This window comes from Uloborus diversus, chromosome 7, assembly GCF_026930045.1.
Source record: "Uloborus diversus isolate 005 chromosome 7, Udiv.v.3.1, whole genome shotgun sequence".
Classification (NCBI taxonomy): domain Eukaryota; kingdom Metazoa; phylum Arthropoda; class Arachnida; order Araneae; family Uloboridae; genus Uloborus; species Uloborus diversus.
Window position 1 is genome coordinate 109792759 of NC_072737.1, and position 23499 is coordinate 109816257.

Genomic DNA, 23499 nt, shown 5'->3' on the forward strand with positions numbered 1-23499 from the left:
GACACGCATTGTTTTATTTTAAGATATATATAACTTCCCAATTCCAGCAGCTCTCATGTACCCACAAATCAAGAAGGATGTCTCAAAGTGGAGAGAACGTCTTGCACAAGATTTCTCATACGCTTTTCTTTTTAAACATTAACCCGAACACCTTTTTTTTGTTCACCGATATTTCAAAAAAAGATTCATCACAATATAATGTTCACAATATAAAAATTCATCAAAATATAATGCTTTTCCATCCTTGTTACCCCTGTTTGAGCTTCTTTTTGCTCCAGGAGAGCCGTGCACATTTCTGCTTCATTATTATCTTTGATCTTACTTCATAGATCCACAATTAAAACTGCAGTTAATGCAACCGTCCAAGTGCAGTTGGCGTGGATAATATTTTGTCCAACACTTATGGACGTAAGAAACATTTTTCAACGTTTATTTTGGACAATTTACTTTAATGTGGGTTCATCTCTGCCAGGTGCTACAATTTTTCTACCTCGTTTACTTCGGTTAATTTTTATTTGGTCAGTCCTTCTATATTCCTTTAAAATCTTACATACCATAATTGCAAAACGTTCATTTGAATTGAGTTGGATAATTTTTTTTTTCCTAATACACTGTATAATATGTAACTTCCTTTTTTTTCCTATTTATCACCTTGACGACCCATTTTGAGCAATAAAATTCTTTAAAAAGAGCGTAAAATTACCCGGGCGCCAAGTTCCATACTTGTGACAAACTATAGGGTAACAGGAATGCAAATATTTTCGCTACTTTTTAAAATTCACATTGAATGAATAGATTATTCTAATTTTTTGATCCATATAAAAAATCTATCTATTTTTCCAATGTGTTAATGATCCATAAATTGTTAAAATAATATCTGAAAAGTCGTTTAAATTGATTTACCCATTCATGAGTAACGAGTTTTAGTCTTTTTAATTTGCATACGTTCATTTTCCCCGACTCAGGGATAAGTTTTGTTCAAACAGTTCTGATATTCTATTATTTTGAATTGGGTTGTAGAACCATTACGTGCGCGGAAGAGTTATGACAATCATCCAGTCTCTGTCAGCAAACTCTGTATCGGTGTAAAATTATCATAAGTTTAAGAAACTTTATATTATAAAATAACTGATTAAACATAAAAAATAATAATAAGTGTTGTAAAATAATAAGCTTATATAAGTGTTTGTTACAGATTTATATTCTGCAGAAAGTAGTGGTAGAGCTTGAATGTTTGAATTCTCGCTTCACCAAACATCCTATCGCCGATCGTAGAAACAGCGCTTCTACGAGGAATTTGTTGCTGAAAGGACAGATGCGGCTCATCGAAGAATGGGATGCTATAATTTATCTTTGTGTGCCTTTGTAAGTATAATATAGTGTAGCTAAAATTTTTGGTTTAAGCTTTCAAATTCAAATGATCTTAGAAAACCAATTTTGAATTTCATTTTTCCCTCATAATTATTGTTATTTTCTTGATCATGTTATTTGCGAGAGACAAAAGCAAAAGGTACCCCTTGTTCGGTGCTTTTACCCTATACATTACACACCAGAGCCCCCCTTGCCTACCGTTTACTGGTTTACGTGGTTTAACCAGTTGAAAGGAGCCCCGTAGACGGCTGTTTCTTGATCCAGAACACGAGCCAAGCAACCCTTTATCCAGCAAAGCCAGAGGTATTGATTTGAATGTCAACTTGGAGGTCTTTGTGATCACGACATATTTAACGTGCCGCAGTCACTATTAGCGATCCTTGAGAAAGAGTCGAATTTAGCTCCACGCAGCCCCTAGTCAGATCTGAAATCTGCCGCCCCCCCCCCCCCCTTTCTCAGAAAAAAAGCAAGATTCCACGATTTAAAAAAAAAAAGTGTTCTCGAAGTTTAAACTGCCAAGCTTATGAAGAAATTATGGCATTTTATATTCACTGGTGCCCCGATGGGAGATCACTGTGACCTTCCAAAAAATTCCTTATTTGGAAAATTTGGAGACAAAATTGCAAGATTGAGATCCTTTTTTCTTTTTAAAAATTTTTGAAATTGTTTTTTAATTATGCTTAACGTCCCTTCCAGTTAAGGGTTATGAATGTATGACATTCGTGCATGCTCGTATTTTATCATTCGGCAATTTCGTTTTCATCTATGCTCGATGGTATTTCACTTGTAAATTTTTTCCTGGATTAATTTCGAAAATGTCCAAAGGTTCTGCTTTTGAAAACTGCCCATTTGAAAAATATGCATTACTTTTTACTTCCTTTTATAAAAAAGGAAGTATTGTATTCGCAAAAAAAAATTCACTCAAAATTCGACCTTAATTTTCATTTTGCTCACCCCCGAATTAATGTTGAGTTTTTTTTTCAACCCGACCACACGCGGATTAGTGCCTAAGAACGTATAAAAACCCGAAGTATCCGTTTTGACATTCCCCGAGTTAATTACGGTGACTTTTCTCGTGACATACGTATGTGCGGATGTATGTCGCATAACTCAAGAACGGAATGTCCTAGAAAGTTGAAATTTAGTACATAGACTCCTAGTGGGGTCTAGTTGTGCACCTCTCCTTTTGGTTGCATTCGGGTGCTTCTAAAGGGGTCTTTTGCCCCTTTTTGGGGGTAAATCATTGTTAATTTCGATGTATACTCAAGTGGTGTTATAATTTGGCGGACACTTGAGATATATCGCCAGTCTTTTGGTCGCCAAGTTTTGTGGCCAAGTTGGCGACAATGTTTTTTTGAATCTGGTTTCAATTTGGCCACTGGTGGTGATATTTAGAGAGGAAACTATTGAATCACATTAAAATTGCCACTAATGGGAAAATGACATTAAAATTGGAATAAAAGGAAGTCATGTAATGCACACATCAGCTCGTTTTTTAAAAGTTTTACGGGTTTTTTTTTTTTAAGACTCCTTTTTGTTCGTCGGGTTTTAATTAAGCATGTTTTCTTCATTTAAAATCATTCAGCCTTTTTCGCTCATCAATCATTTTCATTTACCTCCCAGAGTTAGTAATTTTAACAGAAAAGTTTTGAAATATCAATAATAGAAGAGAAAATACACTTCAACCACTAAAGAGACCGTAATTGAATAAACTTTTATTACTATGGCACTAAAAAATTAGTCAAACTCCAATCTTATTGGAGCTTCTGGTCAAACACAATGACACTTGCTTTTCTTCAATCGACATCGCTTTCCGTCTTCACACTTATTGTTTTACACACATCTATTACCATGCTTGAAAAGTATTTGATTTTCACAAGATGAGTGAAAGAAAACATTTTTAAATTACAAGAAAATGGTGTCACTATGGAGAATGAAAGAATGCTAGTAGTTCACTTCAAAATAATAATTTAAAAAAAAAATGCATGGTTAAAGCAAAATTTGCCGCCCCTGAAAATTTTGCCGTCCTAGGCAGCTGCTTACTCTGCCTATTGGGAAATTGGGCCCTGCCTGGAGGATCTTCAACCGGCTGGCACCGAACCCATGAACCCATTTATGAGTCCGACGCCATACTGAGCAGGTCAACACATCCCTTTTGCTCTCTACATCAGTGGTTCTAAACTTTTTCACCACTGAAGGCCACTTGCTACCCTTCCGAATCGTAAGCGGATCACATGCGACAGAAATAACGTTTCCACTACAGTTTAGTTTAGGTGAAATGAGATGAATCCAAATGTTTTCTTTCAAATATTTAATTACAACTATAAGAAGTATACAGATTAACCTTCACTTGCTGTTCGTGGGCCACGTAAAAATTGCTAGTTGTCCGCTCTATTGTTTTTTCTCAGCACATGTGGTATTTTCACAATAATTATATTGGGTGAAATGAGATTAATCCAAAAGTTTTTCTTTTTTTTTTTAAATATTTGAATACAACTATTAAAATTATGTAGATTAATTTTCACTAGCTGTACGCGGACCACACGAAAATTGCTCACGGACCACTAGTGGTCCGCCAACCACAGGTTGCGAATCACTGCCCAATATCAGAACTTTAATCAAACTAAGAAACTTTTAACATACTCAATCTGAACCAACACAAAAAATGACTTATAGGAGTCAAGGCTATTTTTGTCTAAATGCAAAAAGCTGTTGTTCCAGAGAATCTATTATCTAAAAGCTTCGTCTGCTCCTTTTGGAAAACATCCTCTGAAAAAATATTGGTGAAGAAAGCGTTGTCATCAATGAATTGAACTCTGACGGGGATCTGCCCTGTCCCAGAGGATGACAGTAATTGTCCTCCGCGGCTCTGCCCTAATGAGTATTTACCGAACGACCTTATACAAACAACCCCGCGAACGCATATATCTTCCTCATGGGGAAAGACTTTTAGTTTATCGTTGCATAAAAACCTGGTCCTAAATCATCATATATTTTGTGTGAGTGAAGTAGGACGTAAATGAAAAGTAAATGTGGAGAAATTAGAAGTTAAGCCGTCACCAATGTAGGGGAGAGGGTTGCCCACCTGGGAGGGGGGTCATGGCTCAGACTGTGCCATTGAATTCTTATTGGGGTTACTTTAAGGGACATTTTTTACTTTTGGGGGGGGGAGGCTCTTGCTTTGTTTCTTTGCGATATTTAGGGATGTGTGCCCTTACTCTTATGGGGATGAGCATCCCTGTAGGGGAGAACGGGCTAAAAGTTCCGCGGGTAGGTTGTTCCTATTTGAAATAGCACAACGAAGGAAAAGGATAAATATACTTACTTAATACCTTGTGAAATAGAATGTTGAAGCGCAGAAATGGCAGCCATATTAGTCGGGTCAGTGGCGTGCGATATATTAAAAGCTGAGCACGAGCATCGAAATATTTTTGTTTTTGAATTTTTTTGTATTTTTCACGAATTCTAATTGAATCTGTTTTGTTCTTTGGTGTCATTATGCAAATATAGATGAATCAATTTACGCGCTGAAACAATTTAGGTTTCATTCTCTCACACATCTCACACTTATTATCACGTAACATAAAATGAAGTCTCCAAAAAGCGTCTGAGTGTTTGAACTCGCAAAACTCGAGAACTACCCGGCTGATTTCGCTGAAATTTTCACAGTTTGTTCCTTTAAGTCCTGAAAAGGTTTGCAGACCGATTCGAAAAAACTTCGATGAATAGTTCTTTTTTTGTTCCAATTTAGGAACAATTTTCACATAAATTCCCGAATATGGAAGTGAAAAATTACTTGCACATATTAATATTATATATCGTTGGAAACAGTTGAATTTTCCGCGTTCTACGCAATTTGTTTCAATGCTCTTCCTTAATTACGGCGGGAGTTATTTACATTTTAGCTCGAACTTGTTTAGGCTTAGCCGAAATTTAGGCACTGCTTTCAAATATAAATCTATCAATAAAAAGTGAAGGAATTGTCCCACAGTTTTCTTTTTGACACCATCGGAAAAAGCGACATTTTTTACTTCCGATCTATTGTGACCATTGGTCGCAAAACTAAGCTTCTATCTCCAAAGGGAAAAAAATCAAGCCTTTTAAAATCAAGTTCAAAAAATCGTATTTCCATTCAAATTGTTAACCATTTTCTTTCGCATTTTAATTCCTTTAACTTATTTTATTCTGTGTTTCCATGGTAACGCTTTTTAAATCCATCTTTCTCAATTTAAAGCATTTTAATATCTGTCGTTATTGTTTGGAAGGGAAATTTTGTATTATGGTATTTTTATTTATTTAAGCCTGAGTGTTGTATATACGTCACCGGGCAAAGCCGGGCAACGCAGCTAGTCAAACCTATAATTTGATTTTTCCAAGGACATGTGCGTTTGAAGCTAATTGTTCCTTTTTTGTGGGGCAAGTTGTTCCGAGTAACAACTTGCCTCATTGGAGAATGTCGACTTTCACCGGGTATTTACCACAAATATTCGGTCTTTCTCATACAGACAGATAGAAAGATATGAAATTTTAGGAGATCAAAATATCTTTCTTACTTGGATATCAAATTTTGCATTTTTCGAAGGATCATATTTTTTGTTCTAGAGCTTAATGATGCCACCTTGCGGTGTTTTGAGAAAGTAGCCAAAGAGGCAGAACGTTTCAATTTTGCTCAGACAAGGTAGATGTCTCATTTGACAGATCACATCCTACGCAAGCGGACCTATCCACAATCCACCTATCTATGCTTTATTTTTTCAGTCGCTATTAGCCATACAGACCGCAGCTACTCTTTTGAGAGTTTAGCGTGGTTGAATCTGTGTGAGACTTTCATTATGGGAGATGTAAATTAAAAATGCAATTAATCTTCTTTTTCTTAATCTAGAGAAAGGTAGTTACAACAGTCTCTGAAATAGCAATTGGAATATCGTGCAGACACAGTAATCTTCCGATTATCTACAGAATAGCAGCCACGGTAATAGTGGCTAAGCGAATTTCGTGGATGTTCGTTTGATATTGCACAATAGGTTAAAAAAAAGCACTTGCACATACAAAAGCAAAAAATATCAAAATCACTGACACTTTCGAGCAACGATACTAGAGACTAACGTTTAAACTAGTACACTAAAAATGATAACTGTACAATGCCGAGAATGTACGTAAATTCAAAAAAAGTCGTCTATTGAAAACTACTTTTATGGATCGTCTGCGAAGTATCGTATCATTTATAATCAAAGAAATGATTGAAGACTGAACTAGTTATAGCATACTAGCAACTGAAACTTTCAATTGTTATATGAAATTTTACTATATTACTGTATATTTACTGTATTTTACTGTGTTGAAATATTATAATGTTACTATGCTTATTAAATGTTCCTTAAAGTAGGAGTAGTTCCCTAAAGTTCCCCAGTAAATACAATTTATCAATGCTAAGATGTGAAATAAGTTTAATTTGTTGAAAGTTTAAGAGAAACAACTGATGTTATATTGTTTATTGGTCTAAATAAACACTTTTTTTTTTTTCAAAAAGTTTTCATTATCTATACTAATAATATAAAGCAGTAGAGTTTGTATGTTTGAACGCGCTAATCTCAGGAACTACTGGTTCGAATTGAAAAATTCTTTTTGTGTTGAATAGTCCATTCATTGAGGAAGGCTGTTGGCTATATAACATCACGCTATGATTAATAGGAGTGGACTGGAGCAGCAATAAAAAATGTTATGAAAACGAGAAAATTTATATTATAATATAAAATGCTTGGAACACTAATATTCGTAGCCACGGTGGCTCGACCTGAACGTTCTGGCTTCGCGATCCAGTGGGCGTAGGTTCGAGTCAGCCATGTACTAAATCTCGAGGGAACTTTTCAGGGAAGATCCTAAACGATGCTAAAAATTATTTGTAAAAACAAAAAATATATACATACGTATCATTGTCTTATTTTTCTTATTAACCTATACTAATAATATAAAGCAGTAGAATTTGTTTGTTTGAACGCGCTAATCTCAAGAACTACTTGTTCGAATTCAGAAATCCTTTTTGTGTTGAATAGTCCATGTATTGAGGAAGGCTATAGACTTTAAAAATAATAATAATAATAAATAAGATTGACTGAAATAATTACAAATTAAATGTTTAATTAATTGTTTAGTTCTATGAATTCCTAATAGATGGCGGGGTAAGTTTAGTTCTATGAATTCCTAATAGATGGCGGGATAAGACTCAGACCCCGCTCAGGTTCAGACGCGTGGCGCTATTGTGGGGCTGTTGTGGTCAGCAAACAGATTTTTGAATGCTTTTTTTTTTTTCTTTTTTTTTTCGATCTTCAGGTACAAATATGATTTTGTAAGATTTTTCTATTGGGTTTTGTTTTCCTTATTTCTTCAACATTTGTTTTTGTTCTTATAGTTGAAGATAGTTACATATCCAAGTCTAAGTAAAAAATTTGATTTGTCGTATTATTCAGTTGCGATTGTTCTTTATAACGTTTTTATTATGGCATTGTTCATTTGGCGAAACATTTTAAAGTTTAGAAAAAAAAACCGCTTCACTCGCTAAAGGGCAGGGTTACGGTATCGCGGTTGCTTGGCGCGTTAAACGATGAACTTTACAGTTGAAAGATTAAGATGAGTTTTAAAGCTACTGTTAGTCGTTTTATGTGTTTTGGCGAATAGTTTTAAATTCCAAAGAGACTTTAATAAGTTTTTTGAAAAGGTGTGTACGCATTTCATTGAAGAAAAATGATCATTTCACATCAGGAGGGGGGGGAGAGGGATGTGGATTTTTTTATTCAACGGAATTCCTTTAAATTCTTAACACGGGCATCGCCGTGCAGGTATTGCTAGTGTATTATAAGTTTAGCACGTTACTTGTCTCGAAACATTGTTAAACTCGAAATCATTATCGTCAGTCGTTGTCGTCAGTCGTTGATAATATCAGAACAACTTGCCCTAAGGCCGGGCAAGTTGTTCCTTTTTGGTTTTGGGTACTATAAAATTAATTATGAAAAAATCTTAATAAATAAACAACTCAAAAAACAATAACATCATACTCTACTTTAATTTCGGAATAATAATTCTAGAACTAAGTTTCCAAAATAAATTTTGAGCTTGTTGTAAAAAGGGAACTTTTAGCCCCGCTCTGCCCTACAGAAATGATAAATGATAAAATCAGGGGCACCCCGAAGCTAATTTTTTTAAGGGTGGAAACTCGCAATTGCCGAATGGAACTCCAAATTTTGTCGATCGATGATAATTTTGCCGAAGAGTCAAACAAAATTTGCGGAATGATGATCATTTTACCGAATGGAACTCCAAATTTTTGCCGAATGATGATAATTTTGCCGAATAGTCAGACAAAATTTCTGAAACAAGCTTTAGCTATGATCTAATTCCAATATATTTTTTTTCCAGATTGAGCAATTTGCAAGAGATGCAAGAAGTTGGACTATACCTAACTGACTTGTGTCTGCATGACAGTAGTAGAGAAATCGTCTTGGCTGGTTTTCAACATCTAGCAAGACTCGAAATATCGTTCGAAAAGGTAAGATTCAAGGAAGTATTCAGAATTATTTTAAAGGGGTGGAAGTCTGAATTCAAACACAGATATGCAGTTTATAAACACATGTATGTATATATGAGGCAGTGAGAAGCAAAGGGATGCATGTGGACAGTTTGAAGTTTTGAGTAAAACGCGTTTAAAGATCAGATCCTAGGTAGACTTTCAGTGAAATGTTTTTTCTAAATCAAGCTGTATACCGGAACCTACCAGGGATACTAGTACTATATCCTGCCACAAGAAAGAGGAGGGGTTCACCTACCATTTGTACTGGTTATCTCCAAATTTCTAATTTTGCCACTTGCATCCCTTTGCTTCTCACTGCCTCGTATGATGTCTCAAAATTATAGTGACTTACTTAGACATCATACTTACTTAGACTGCTGTTAAAAATCGTGGATTTAATACCAAGACTAATTCGTGGGCAGTTATTCGCTAGTAATTCTTATGACGAAATGATTCGAAGAAAACGTGTGGTCGTTGCTTCTGTGCTTAAAACCAAAATCCCTAAACGTCAAAACCAGTGCTAAACTTAGACTTAATGGGGCCCAAGCTATTTCATGTAGAGGGTCCTTTTTACAGGAGTGCCCGCCCCCTAAGAGCAGGAGCGCATCCCCTTAAATATCGTAAAGACCCTGTCGCCGAACAAGAGTCCCCCCCCCATGAGAAAAAATGCCCCTCAAAACAAGCCCGCCCTAAAAATGTCATTGGCGCAGTCTGCGCCCTGCCCCCCCCCCCCCCCTTTTATAGTTCGGACAACTTTTGCCGGGGACCAAGCGGACTCGTTTTTTAAGTGCTCCTACTGTCGTTTTTTTAATTGTTATTATTGACTTTGGTGAGAAATGGGTATCAGAGAGTGATGCAGTAATCCCTTTAAGTAAGGTATAGAATAACCCCAATTTTAAGCGGTCCGAGGATTTAATTTTTTGTAAAATTTTTGAAGAATCGATATAAAATTCGGCACTTTGAAGTTCTATAAGGGGTAGTTGGTTCTTCATAAATATCAGAGGAAAAATATGCAAACAAAAAGTTTTTTAAAGTTATACATTCTTTTGCAATTCAAGATTAATCAAAATAAAAATTACTTGTTGTTGGACAAATTGTTGACGTTAACCGACGGAGGAGAAGAGCGAGGGAGGAGAAAAGAGAACGTATCATCACTTGCTCACATCGGCTTTCGATATAAATAATTTTTGATCGTCTCCCACCCACCGGTACATGCAACACCGAGTTAAATGCAAAATGATCAATATGCAGTAAAAAATACGTAAAATGCTTCCCAAGAATTGGTGTAGAGATTTAGAAAATAGGAAACGCGAGAATTAAATCCTGGCCATTCGTGCAATTAATGATTTAAAAATCTTGATAAGAAATAAAATTAAAGCATATTTCAGTGAGTTTCATAGACTTATTTAATCGTTTTTAAGGATTCTAGAACAATTACATTTAATTTATAGCACTTCATTTGAACTTTTCAGTCTTTCACATTTCAATGTTTGATTGTATGGTTTAATAGTATTGTTTTAAGTATATAAGAAACACCTGTTTTGAGTTAAAAATTAGATATTACTAAAGATTTACCTCATTACTTTTTCTTTTTTTAGCTTACTTTCCCAGTAAAAATCAGAGAAAGAAGAAAAAAGCATGAAAGAAGGCTTAATACATCTTAAAAATATCCCGAAAAACAAAAAAAAAGTCAAAAATAAATAAAATAGTTAGATAAATATTGAAAAATTAAAAATTGGAAAGTAGGGTAGTGAGATGGGGAAAAATGTCTGTCGGTCTGTCTGTCTGTCTGTACACCCCCCCCCCCCCCTAATAACATTTGAATGAATAGTCCGATTCGAAAATTCTTTTTTTTTTTTTTGTTAGAAAGTTCTTGGCGAGGACATCTCATTCCTATAATTCATTTTTTGATTTGAACAATTTTTCGTTCAATTTTGAACAGTTCAAAAAAACTTAACATTAGCTCCTACGGGGAAATTCAAATCAAAAATAAATCTTGAACTTAGAAGCGAAGTGGCTCCAAACAAACTTTGTAGGGAAAAGCTTTTGATGAAAAACATGTATCGAAAATATCTTTTTGATTTGAACAAGTTTTCGTTCAATTTTGAACAGTTCAAATCTCTTAACATTAGCGCCTAAGGGGAAACTGAAAGTCAATATAGATTCCGAACTTAAAGGCGGATTTACTTCAAACATACTTTGTTGGAAATAGCTCTTGACGACCTACTCCCGACTCCGACTCCGAGAATTTAGGGGCACCTGTCTCCGACTCTGACTCCTGTGCCCGACAATTAATCGGACTCCGACTCCCCGACTTCGACTCTGACTTCGTAGCTTTGGCAAACATTTATACACAGAGGACAAATGACTGACTCCGATTCTTGGATATTCGACTCCGACTCTTTTATCCCAAAATGAGATTGACTCCGACTCCGACTCCGCTGCTGTGGTTTTAACTGTGAAATAACTATTGTTGATATGACTTGTTTTTATTTTCACGCTAAAGTTTTAATTTAGGTATTCAGTTTTCGGCGAATAAACTCGAAGTCATTTATGTTAAAGATATGCGCAGACGATTTTTTTTTTTTTTTTTTTTGACAATGAAAATTATTTTTTTAAGTTGACATTTTATTGTTTTTATTTATTTTGGTAAGTGCATTAATTCGTTTAAAAAATTATTTTTGGCAACAGGGGAAAAAGAAACGATTTTTTTTTATATGATGTATTTATTTTAATGAACTTATTATTATTATTTTTTCGTTTTGAAAGCTGTTAAAGATTTTTTTTTTAATAGAAAGAAGTGTATTAGCTGCTTTGTTTAAAAGGTGCTGCTATTTTATTTGTTCGTTTTTTTAAAGAAAAGTAAGGAATATTTTATTCCTAGAAATCAGCTTAAAATATTTAAAAAAATATGTTTGAAAAAATTTGCGATTTTAGCTATTTTTGAGAATATTGATCAGGTACTAGAAAGTAGTATGGGTATACGGGAAAGTAAGCTCGTCTAGTTCTAGACAGAACTTCTTGTTTCAATCATAAGTAGTGCAGAAAAAGAAATAGAGTAGAGAAAGTGTGATATTTTTTACTCGTGCAAAACAGATTAACAGTATATAGTAGAAGTAATATAAAAGCAAGCAAAAACGAAAAAGCTTCCAAAATACAGAATTCGGGATTAAATAAATATCAAGATATGAGATAAGTGAATCACAAATTTATCTCAAGCAATATGCTTCATAAACGCGAGAACCATTATTTTTTCATTTTTGATACAGGATGTATCAAGATTTGAATTTGGCTCATTTTGATATCTCCCTCCCCTTCAAATTTGTTAGAAATTAGGCCAAGGGGCCCTAAGGTATTAGCTTGTTTAGCTAAAAGATAAACGCATCACTGATCAAAACCTGAGTGCGAAACGGGGAAAAAAGAACCAATACTGTTAAATGTCCTTCAAAAGGCTTCTTATTAGAACAGGTTGTTAAGTGCCTACAGAAATTGATACTTTCTTCAAACTAGTCTCGCGATCTCGAAACTGGTGTAAAAGTGATTGATAGTAGTGTGACAACATATAATTTTCTTTTCGGAAATGGAATTTCACTGAATTTTTCATACTTCCTCATTTTTCTCGTTGATTATTTAAGCTTCTTTTCAGTGGAAATTAAATTTATTAAAACTTGCTGGCTTCGAAAAGAATAAAGTAATCTACCTTATCGAAGTATTTATTGCTCTTCACAGACCGCTTTATTTGTTTTTGAAAGATTTATTTGCTCGCCTTTATCCATGGTAATAAATTCATAAATTAGACATTGCTTTCCTCAGATTTTATAGTCAATAGAAATTCTTTTCCAAATGGTAGTTCTCTTTTTGCCTCTTGTTTGTTAGTAGGGGTCCACGTCCCTGTTCATTTCGCTTGCCAACCCCCTTTCACTGCCTACAGCCAGTGGCGGCGCGAGAGCAAAAGTAGACGTCTGCGATGCAGTTTTGCAAGGCCCTTTTATTCATAAAATATTCTCAGACAAATAATTGAATTCATAGAATTAATTTTTGTACTAACTATTGGCACTTAGAGTTCCCAATTCACTTCTTAATTGCTATGACAAAAACTTTTCGTGACTTGTAGCGCAATCAGAAAGAAGTGTTTTGGTGGTAGGGGGAGGGGTGGCCAGTTGAAGAGGGAAAATGACCTGATAGAAAGGGGAGTTCCGGGGGTTCCCTCTTGAAAAAATTTTGAAATTTGTAGTTTAAAAACGCCATTTTAGGCCTCTCTTTGCTGATGTTAGGGAAAAAAAGGTACAGGGGTCTCAACGGAAATTTCTAAAAATTGAAGCCTTAAAAACGCAATTATATGCCATATTTATTTACTTTAGGGTCAGAGACTGCCCCGATTGATTCTTTTTTTTTTTTTTAATAGATCTAAATCAATTCCTTCTCCCCCTGCAAGCTCTCGAAATTGGAGTTTCAAAAACAGACTTTTAGACAAACTTTGTAGATTTTACGAGAAGGAGATTCTGGAGTTCTTCCCGGAATTTTTTTTGAAAATTATGGTTCTAAAAACTTAAGCAATATTTTATATTCAGGAGCCATTTCCCAAAACGTTTTGTTAATGTAGTTTTAAAAACCTAATTGTTTATGATATAAAAGAAAAGCGATATGGGGACCCTTGCCCGAATATTTTCTGAAATTCTAGCCTTAAAAACGCGGTTGTAAGGCCATATTTTGTATTATTAGGCTCAGTAATTTTTAAAAGTACAGTTCCAAAAACGCAACTTTAAGCGATTTTCAATTTTGTTGAGTATTTGGGGGCTTTCAGCTGGAAATATCGTGAAACTGAAGATCTGGAAACGAAATTTCAGATATTCCATAATGCTTTCGGTTTATGTGTGGAGTTCGGAGAAGCAGCATTTTGAATATTTTCTTATTTTTAGACGAACTAGGAAAAAAGAGAAAAAAGAAAAGAAATAGTACGTGGGTGGAGGGATGAGAGCAAGCTGATCAATAAGCTGTAGCTATTGAATATTTTTAATTCAGAGATTTCTTTTTAAAACAAAATTCACTCATTATTATTTTTTTTTTTTTTTCAAAAAATAAAATTAATGAAACGTGATGTAGAAAGTTTATAAAAGACGGATAATTGCAACAGAGAGAGAGTTTCAAATTTTTGTCCGCGTCGGAAAAATCGATGATCAAGCACTGCTCAATTGTATAATCATTTTGTAAAAGGCCCCCCACAGAATTCTCGAATCGGGCCTCGCATTTGCTAAGGCTGGCTCTGTGCAGTCTCCCCTTCACGCACTATTTTGATTACTTTTGTGTCTGTTGTATTTAATAAGAGCTTCAATTGAAAGCATGGAACTTTCTTAAAACTTCTGAGAATTATGCGAGGCCCTATCTGCGCGAGGCCGTCGGCAGTCGCCGACGCCTAGCGCCGCCACTGCCTACAGCGATTCGTTAAAGAACCAGCCGCAAACCCATTTCGCCTGGTCTCATCTTTGGCAACCTAGTTGTCGTACAGAGATTAGACCAGGTAAAACAAAATCTTCTCATTTTTCGGTGCCTCGTTCAGCTCTCAAATTCCAGCAGTTCTCAAGGAGATGAGACTTCAGACAGACAGACGCGCCCAGATTTTAATAGCATACTCTATCATTAATGAGTAAAGCTCTGAACTTAACATATGTTTGTGAAAGTATTTCGCTCATGTATACTTAAATAAGAGAAAATTTATATGTTACAGTTTACATAAGGCCTGCTTTCCTCCAGTGTAATGACTCCTTTGGCGAAGGGCCTGAATACTAAATAGGCCAAGTAAGCCGCAGCCTATTGCCCCCGCTTTTTAGGGCATCCAAATGGCTAAACTGTTTTAGCCAATGTTAAAGTTGTAACGTTTGACTACCCAGAGGCCCCGAAAAAAGGGTTTGGCCCAGGGTCTCCAAATATATGTTAATCGGGCTCTGCTTAGGCGTCATGATGAAAGGTAGGGTATGGTGGAGAAAAGTGTTGATTAATGATGCAAGATTTGTTTTTTCTTATCCAGATTGAAATCATTTATTTAATCGAGTTTTATTCAATTTATTTTACGCTGTAAAAGTTTACAAGTTTGCAAATGTTGCGAACAAGTCAGCTTTTTTTTTCATAATTTATTTTTATTTATTTATTTATTTATCCCCCCCCCCCCTTTAGCTGGAGCGCATGGCATGACAGTCTAAACTGCTAACTGCAAGATTATTCAACTTCTCAAAATTTACTGCCAAATCAACTTAAATCAAATCTTTCCATGTCCTGAACTAAAACAACTTTCGATTTCTAAACTGTTGCCGCCATACGATCGCGCAAAAAAAAAAAGATGGACGTGCAGACTGCAACAGTAATCACCTAATGCGAAAACACGGGTCGGCAACTCCAATTCTCACACTTGCGCCTCTAAAATAACCTAAATGTCACTCCATTCATCTTTCTGAGGCCCATCCTCATCTTTTCCGGAGATCCCCCCCCCCCCGCCCTGCTCTCTCCACTCCTTATATCCTTGCGGCTCTAAGCCAATAAACCAAAGAGTGAAAAAAGTCTCTTTTCGCATTTCCTCGTATAGTGTCATCGGAGATTGATCTTCCGGTGTCTCGTGGCAAGTCAAAAGAAAACTCCGTTGAAAAACCAGAGTCTTTTTGCTTGGAAGACAGAGCAAGCCTTCAAGAGTTTTCGTTATTATTATTTTTATTTATTTATCTCACATTTGGGGTGGCCGAGATAATGAAGAGGGTTCTTTTTATTCCATGTGGCACTTTCGCAAGTAAAGAAAAACTGCAGGAATTGAAACATATTTTTAATATATGCTTTGACAAGATAATATGCTATCTGAAAGAAGTCTTTTGAAATTAAAGATGAATCAATTGGAGTGAAAAAAAATGTAATGATGTAATGTAATGATTTCATAACCCAGTAGTTCTCACCTCCTTGGAAGAAAATCTAGGAGGATAGAAGACAAAATATCAGGGGCGCCCAGAGATTAAATTTCATAAAGGGAGAAATCCTCAGTTTACCGAATAATACAATACGAACGTACACGCAAACCTACATTTAAGGAGAAAGTATATTAGGCGTCATCAAATAATAGTAATAGTAGAATAATTGTAAAAAAATGATAATAATCATTTGATAGTATTAATACGAATAATTTAGTAATAGTGCTACAAATAATTTAATAAAAATAATAATAAGAAGAAGAAGAAGAATGCAATAATTTAATAATAATAATTTACCAATAATAATACTAATAATTTAATAATAATGGTTATAGCAATAATATAAACGCTCAGTAATAATTCAGTAAGTTATCGCCCTATTGCCAGGGCTAAGACCGAAATACATAAATTACACCGCCAGCTCAACCAATTCCCGCCGAGAACTGCAGTTTCGTGCTTATTAGCACTCATCAGCCCGGCATAATAAGCACGAAACTGCAGTCCTCGGCTGGAATTGGTTGAGCTGGCGGTGTATTTCATGTATCTCAGTAATAAGTTATGCACAGTATGTGTATGTGATCATATACATAATATATCATAATATGAAAATTTTAAAAGCTTGAGGGCTTCGTGTCTAAAAAATGTTTGAGAGTATACGGCGTATATGGATATACCCTATGAGAACACCACTGATAATAATAATAATAATGAAAACAACTGCACTGTTTAAATACTATCTGCATATTTGTCCAATCGTCCGACAAAGTTTGCCGAATAATAAGGAAATTTTTCGGGATTTTACGGTAACCTCCCATCGGAGTGTCTCGAATAAGATTTGTCTTTTGATTCCGAGCTAGCTATTCTGTACGAGCTGTTACCACGTGTAATAGCTAGCACAGAATAAGTCAAAACATTTTGCATTCTCATTATATCTTTTTCTGCAGAAAATTCTTGCCCTCAATTAAAAACCACTACCTTATTTCAAAGCACACTGATATTTAAAAAATGCATTGGAAATCAATCCCGTTACCTCAAAACAATGCAATATAGTATTTAAAACCGATGCCACCATAAGGGAATTCTTTCTATCATGAAAGAGCAAGATTACTGTTCTCAGAACTGAGCTGAAAAATTTCCTCAAAATCGTTTTGACGAAAACTGGTGCCGTTTATATCATCTTCGATGCTACAAATCTTCGAATATAATTTATCTCATTCAACATATCATGCCATACGATCATCTGAAAGAGAGGGGTATAAACCAATGGAAAACGAACGAAATTCAATACAAATGAGAAGAATATTTGGATTGCCTTTACATGCAGGTCATTGGTGGGTTTGGGCTTCAGTGGCTAATGCAATGCATTTAAATGTCCTTTTTAAAATAATGCTTCAACGTCTAGAAAGACCAGGGATGTGAAAAAGGTTCGAATATTTCCGTCTCGTTCCTTTTCAGAATGTAAGATAAGCAAACTAGTCTGAGCCTTTGTAATAAGGAATAGGGTAATACGAGAGAACAAATTTTTAACAATGCATCATTTGATTTGATCTTGCTGCTGATGAAGATAACTATGCTTACTTCATGCTTTCTGATTTATTAACTAATTTCCGGATTAGGAGCATTTACTTAACTTTTCTGAACCCTGTTCCGAAAGTTTTAATTAAAATCACATTTACCTGCTGTAATCTTTTCACTTGACAACGTTGTTTCAGAAACCAATTGGCATTTGAAGCAACATGCAAGGCAGAAGTGGGGAGAAAACATTTTCTTGTAAAAAATCAACTTCGCATGCTATTGTGTGTGTGTGTGTGTGTGTATGTGAAATAAAGAGAAACAGGCAGACAGTTGGAATACAACTTTTAATTTATTCTTTCACAATAAATTTCAAGATCATTAAAAAAAACGTTACAGTTGAAAACTCTATCTTTGGACTGGACATCACGTATGAAATTAAATTTGACTAAGTTTATATCACGCTGCGTTTAATGTAACTATTTTTTTTCTATTGTGTTCTTTACAAATAATAATAATAAGGCATTTCCCAACTAAAACAAAAAGCGAGCGCCCACAGAAGATTAGTATAACTCTTGTCTTGCTAAATATAAAACAAACCAATGAGATAGTGGAAAGCAGAAAAAATGGCGACAGTAACTTCAGCCCTTGACTTAACGGGGTGATTTATTTTTGTAACATGTAGTACAGTGGGTTTTATGCAACCTCAACATTTTTTTCTTGTGCACTTCGCAAAATTTATCCAGTAAAAGTAAGAAAATTTCCGGTGATTTTGATATTGCTGATCCATTAGTGGCGGATACAAGGGGGGGTCATGGGGGTCATGACCCCCCTCCTCAAACCATCGACAACAGAAACCGTCCACATTGCGTTCAAACACTTTGTATAAAATGTCAACGATTACAGTATCTTTTCAATTCATTAGTTATTTTTTGAAAATATATATTTTAACTACTGCTTCGCTTCATTACTTATGAAATTAATTTGGAACATTTATCCCTAATTAGGTGCCATATTCCTGTTCGATTTGGTCCCGTTTTCTTTTTTTAACCCAAGCAGTTTCAGAAATTTTTCATAACCGAGACTGTAGGTTCGTTCATGGGTGGGTGGGAGGGGGGTCATTCTTCAGCATGATTTCCCCCCTAAAATGGTTTTCTGTATCCGCTCCTGTGATTTATATAACAACTACTGAAACAGTACCGCAAGAAACACATGAGTAACAAAACGTTGGAATACCAAAGTTTAATTCTTCTAGAGTGTAAGACATACCACCTCACGAACTTAAAAAAGGATTATCCCTCACGTAAACAGGCTTAAACTTTTTCAGTTTTTCAGATGGAAGAAGGCAAATTGTATACACTCAACGCATATTGCATGAAAAATTACAAAATACGTACTCATGCTTGTATAAACACAATATATCTAAAGGAAAACATTTTACTTCTTAATCCTTATGGTGTCTTCAAATGCAACAATGAATCATATCCTTCCTGTTATTTTTTTTCCTCTCTCTTTTCTCTCTGAATGTAATTATTTCTGTGCCCGTCAAGAATTATTCGTTTTAGCAAGAAGAGCGGAGTAAGAAATTAGAACAGAACCTGAAGATGCTGGACGAATGGCAACAGAAAGGGGATGACCTTTTGTATTCCATGATTCCGAAAGCAGTAGCCCTAAGGCTGAGAAATGGAGAAAACCCCATTGGCACTTGTGAGGTTCGTATATTTGCACATTTTTTCTTATTGCATACATGTATTCTAAAACCATGCATCTCCGCCCGCCCTGTCTAATGGTCAGAAGTGTCTGACTGTGATGGATAGGGAGGTTCCGAGTTCGAATCCCGGCTCGGGCATGAATGTACTTTCGCTCTCCTGTCCTTGTCCGTTCTTTGTGTGAATGTGTTGTTATGCTGTGAATGGTTGACTACCCTATAAACGGGTTTTTATGGCATGTGTGTACTGTGGAAGTTGGACTTCACGCCAAATTATGGTGCAGTTAGAAAAGTGAAGCAGCGCACCCCAAATTGCCAGCCTAGCTGACTCAAGACAACTGGACAAGACAGCAACAAAACCTTGCACCATCATTTTTTTCTGTGCTTCATTGGGTAACAGCTAACTATAAGAAGCAGTTCTGACGTTTTTTCGTTGATTTATCTTGATAAATGATGCTCGGAGCAGTAGATTAGAACGATTACAGCTTAAACTAGAATAACTTCCGGCCCTTTAAATGGTCGAATCCTTTAAAACACAGATATATCTGAATCGTTTAGTTTACACTGGTGTGCAAAAATTAAGGACGAAGTCGAAAAATTAGCATATCAGCTGAACGAAGAGGCAGAGCGGACAGAAAGGCCAATCAGGAGATTAAGTAAGGTGATGTACGGTAGCACATGCGCAGATATGCAGGCAGACGTAATGGGGGAGTGTCTGAGTAGTATAAAGCATGTTGTCGGAGTAAGATCAGTATTTCTGGCAAAGAGATTGCACGCCGTATAGCAGTTAAGACCACAGCGAGTTGCTGCCTCAGCGAGAAATGGCGAATAATCAATCTGTTAGACGACATCTGGATGCTTTTACCCGAGGTCGAATCATTGGGAAGTTGGAGGAAGGCCGCAGTGTGACAAGTGCGACTGCAGAGTTTGGAATTGCTCACAGCATCGTTTCAGGACTTTGGAGACAATTTCTAACTACTGGAACAGCTATCCGGGGGTTCAGTAGTGGTCGTCCACGAGGAACGACACCCGCAGATGACCGGTATATTGTCTTATAGGCCAGAAGAAACAGGCGGCAGACAGCGGGAGAAATAGCTAGACACATGACACAGGCGACTGGACGACCGATATCGCGTTTTACCGCGGCCAGAGGACTGCACGGTGGTGGTCTGTTTGACAACGCCTTATACGGTGTGTACCTCTAATGCCTGTCCATCGGAGAAGGCGTTCTCTGTGGTGCAGGGAACACCGGAATTGGAGAGACAATGAATGGGGAAGAGTTCTCTTTACAGATGAGAGCAGATTCAGTCTGAGTAGCGATTTTCATCGCATACTCATCTGAAGAGAGCGGGGAAGCCACAATCATCCCTCGAACATCATTGAAAGGGACAGGTATGGAGGTCGCGGTGTTCTCGTTTGAGGAGGCATCATGCTTGGTAGTCGTACAGACCTTCACATCTTCGACCCAGGTTCAGTCAACGGGACCCGTTATTGTAACGAGATTCTTCTTCCATATGTGCGTCTTTTTAGAGGTGCTGTGGATCCGCAGTTCCTTTTCAAGGACGATAATGCACCATGTCATCGCACAGTAGCTGCCGAACAGCTCTTAGAGAGTGAGAATATTGAACGTATGGATTGGCCGGCACGATCTCCGATCTCAATCCCATCGAGCATCTATGGGATTTTCTAGGCAGACGCTTGGCAGCTCGTACCTTACCACCAGTAACGATTCGGGAGCTTCGATTGGCGCTGCAAGACGAATGGGCAGCAATGCCTCAACAACTCATTGACACCCTAATTCTCAGTATGGGCAGACGCTGTGAAACCTGTCTAGCAGTCGGGGGAGATCATATCCCCTACTAAAGACCGGATGTTTCTTGCTGGACACCCATCACAGGGATGTTTCGGCCTTCAGTCGCATTGCGCTCCATGGCTACTTTTTCAATAAAGCTTCTTTTTATCCCTCTGATTTCTCTTTTAGTAAGTGTTGCTTACATTACACTTGTCCTTACGTATTGGGGATCTTACGGTATTAAATGTGTTGATTTGGAAAGCTTTTGTACAAAGTTATGATGAAAAAACCGTCTCGTCCTTAATTTTTGCACACCAGTGTAGTATCAATATAAGCTCAATATATGAATACATTTTCTTTCATAATTTGAGCCGTTTTGGCCGATACTATTACCCTACCAAGCGATTGGAAACGAATCCCTTTCAATCAGGACGAAACGATGTAAGGTAAAACACCAGTAGTGGCCAGTGCTTCAGTAGTGGCCATTTCAAGTTTACTTTTGTTCTTTGAAGAAAGAAATGAGCAATGATAATGTGATTTTTTGATTTTACTTAATGTAACTATTATATTGAATCAGTTTTATTCATTAGTTATTTGAATTCAAAGTAAGTAATATAAATACTTCGAATGGAAGAATGCCAAATGGCCACTACTGAAATTTTCAGATTTTGGAGTAGCCACTGCTGGATCAAATTTGAGGTTTGAGAAAAAATTGATACTAATTGAACAAATTGAAATTCTGGTATTTTTAGAAATTGGGAAGATTTAGAAAACGTTGGGCTATAAAACACTCATTGAGTTTCAACGGAGGGAATTAATATTGTAGAAACCCTGTAGCTACTACTAATGCGTTTTAAACCTTGAAGTGGTCACTACTGAAGAAGTGGCCACTATTAGTGTTTTGCCTCACTTAGTATGTATTTCAAGTCTATAAATTTTTATGATCTTTGAATATAATTTGAGTTTTAAATATAATTAGCGCAATTGGTCCATGGAATCCCGTTGGAAGTAAGAATACTTGAACAATTATAAAAATGTGTTACTTTTTTTTTCTGCTTCTTCGCTTTTTTTCTTTCTTTTTTGTGTGTGCATGTTATTAACTTTGAAAACTTTAATAAATTTCTCTGATTCGCATCAATTATTAAATAACTAACTTTCAGTTTTTGCATTATTCAGGTGAAAATTTTAAAGATGCAATGAAATTATTACAATTAATTTATATTGATGTTTCAATGTTTTGTATTTTAAATGTATAATAGATTTATCATTTTGCATTATTTAATTTGGAATGTTAATGATTAATTATCATTATCATTAATAGCTTTTCTTCGACAGTTCAAAAATGTTCTTAATTAATGAATTTATTACTGTGAATTCAGGTCTAGCATTAAAATAATTTTATAATTTTGTTAGTTTTTATGCAGAAATGCACATTAAAAAGTTCGATGTTTCAGAATGTGGATGGTTTAAAACATCGATGCTTTTGTATCGATGGAGCGATACCATCGATGTTCTGATTTTGAACATCCGTATTTTTTCATCGATGTCGCGCCACTACCCTGTTTATCAGCGGTTCTCAACCCGTAGTAGGGGAGCACAGAAGAATTTCAAGGGAGGTGTGAAGGCATAAAAGATAAAATAAAAAATAAAACAAGCAATGTTTTGCGATCCGTTTTGTGGTCGCATGTGAATATTAAATAACAGTTTCAGCCCTCTCATAAATGTTGTGAAATTGACTAACGGTGCACGCCAATCTGACCTAGATCCAAAACCACCTTAAAATCGAATTTTATTCACTTTGTTTCTTGGATTTCATATGTCCTTATGGTTTACCCCCAGTTTCACTGACATTTGAAATTTCACCCCCTCTCCCCTTAAATGCATCAAAGAGTATAATTGAAACTGAATATCGGGGGAAGTGATTTCGTGTCGGTGAAACTAGGGGGGGAGGGGGAAACGTCCTAAGAATATGATTAAAATAACTTTTTTGCGCTGTAATTTTGCGGGCGAAATTATCTGGTTTTTTACTTCCTTTCTATAGTTGGGCAAACCTAACTTGGCAGTTGTAAAGCTGTGATTAGGACCTGGATAGTCTTTCCGATGCTTGTAGTTTAGGTTTGCCCCCAACTATAGTTTCACCTATCCTAATCATCTCCAGTTCTCTGTTTTACTGCTTGTACACAGTACAGGGTGGGACATGGGAACTTCCTTTTTTGAATTTGGCGCATAAAAAATGTGGAGCATCACAAAGTGGTGGGGACAGGCTCAACGGAAAGATTTTAATGGGAAGTTTTCAAGGCCCGACCAACTAAAAGTGAAGCCCCAAGCCCCACAATAATTTGGAGCCCCCTTCCCGAAGACTAGCGGAATGCAGTGGTTGATTTACAGGTTTGAGCCCCCTCGAAATGCATTTTTGGGGCCTCTTTGTCTATCACAGAACTGTGTAAACCATGTATCATGTGCTTCTTCAGGGCCCCTCATAGTTGTGGCATGGTAAATTCGTTACCGACAGATTGAATAAAAATTATCCTCTAAAGTTCTAAGGAAGTGTTTTTAAATTAACAAGTCATTATATTTTATCACAGTATTTAAAAAATACATGAAT

At 36.1% G+C, this 23499-nt stretch overlaps 1 protein-coding gene across 1 annotated transcript in view; it reads left to right on the plus strand.

Annotated features, from left to right (window-relative positions):
* LOC129226635 (soluble guanylate cyclase 88E-like) overlaps positions 1 to 23499 on the plus strand; it is a 76748-nt gene that overhangs the window by 16749 nt on the left and 36500 nt on the right. Inside the window, 3 exon segments of the mRNA XM_054861264.1 lie at positions 1196 to 1365; positions 8785 to 8914; positions 18960 to 19106. Coding sequence (XP_054717239.1) covers positions 1196 to 1365; positions 8785 to 8914; positions 18960 to 19106 — 447 coding nt within the window.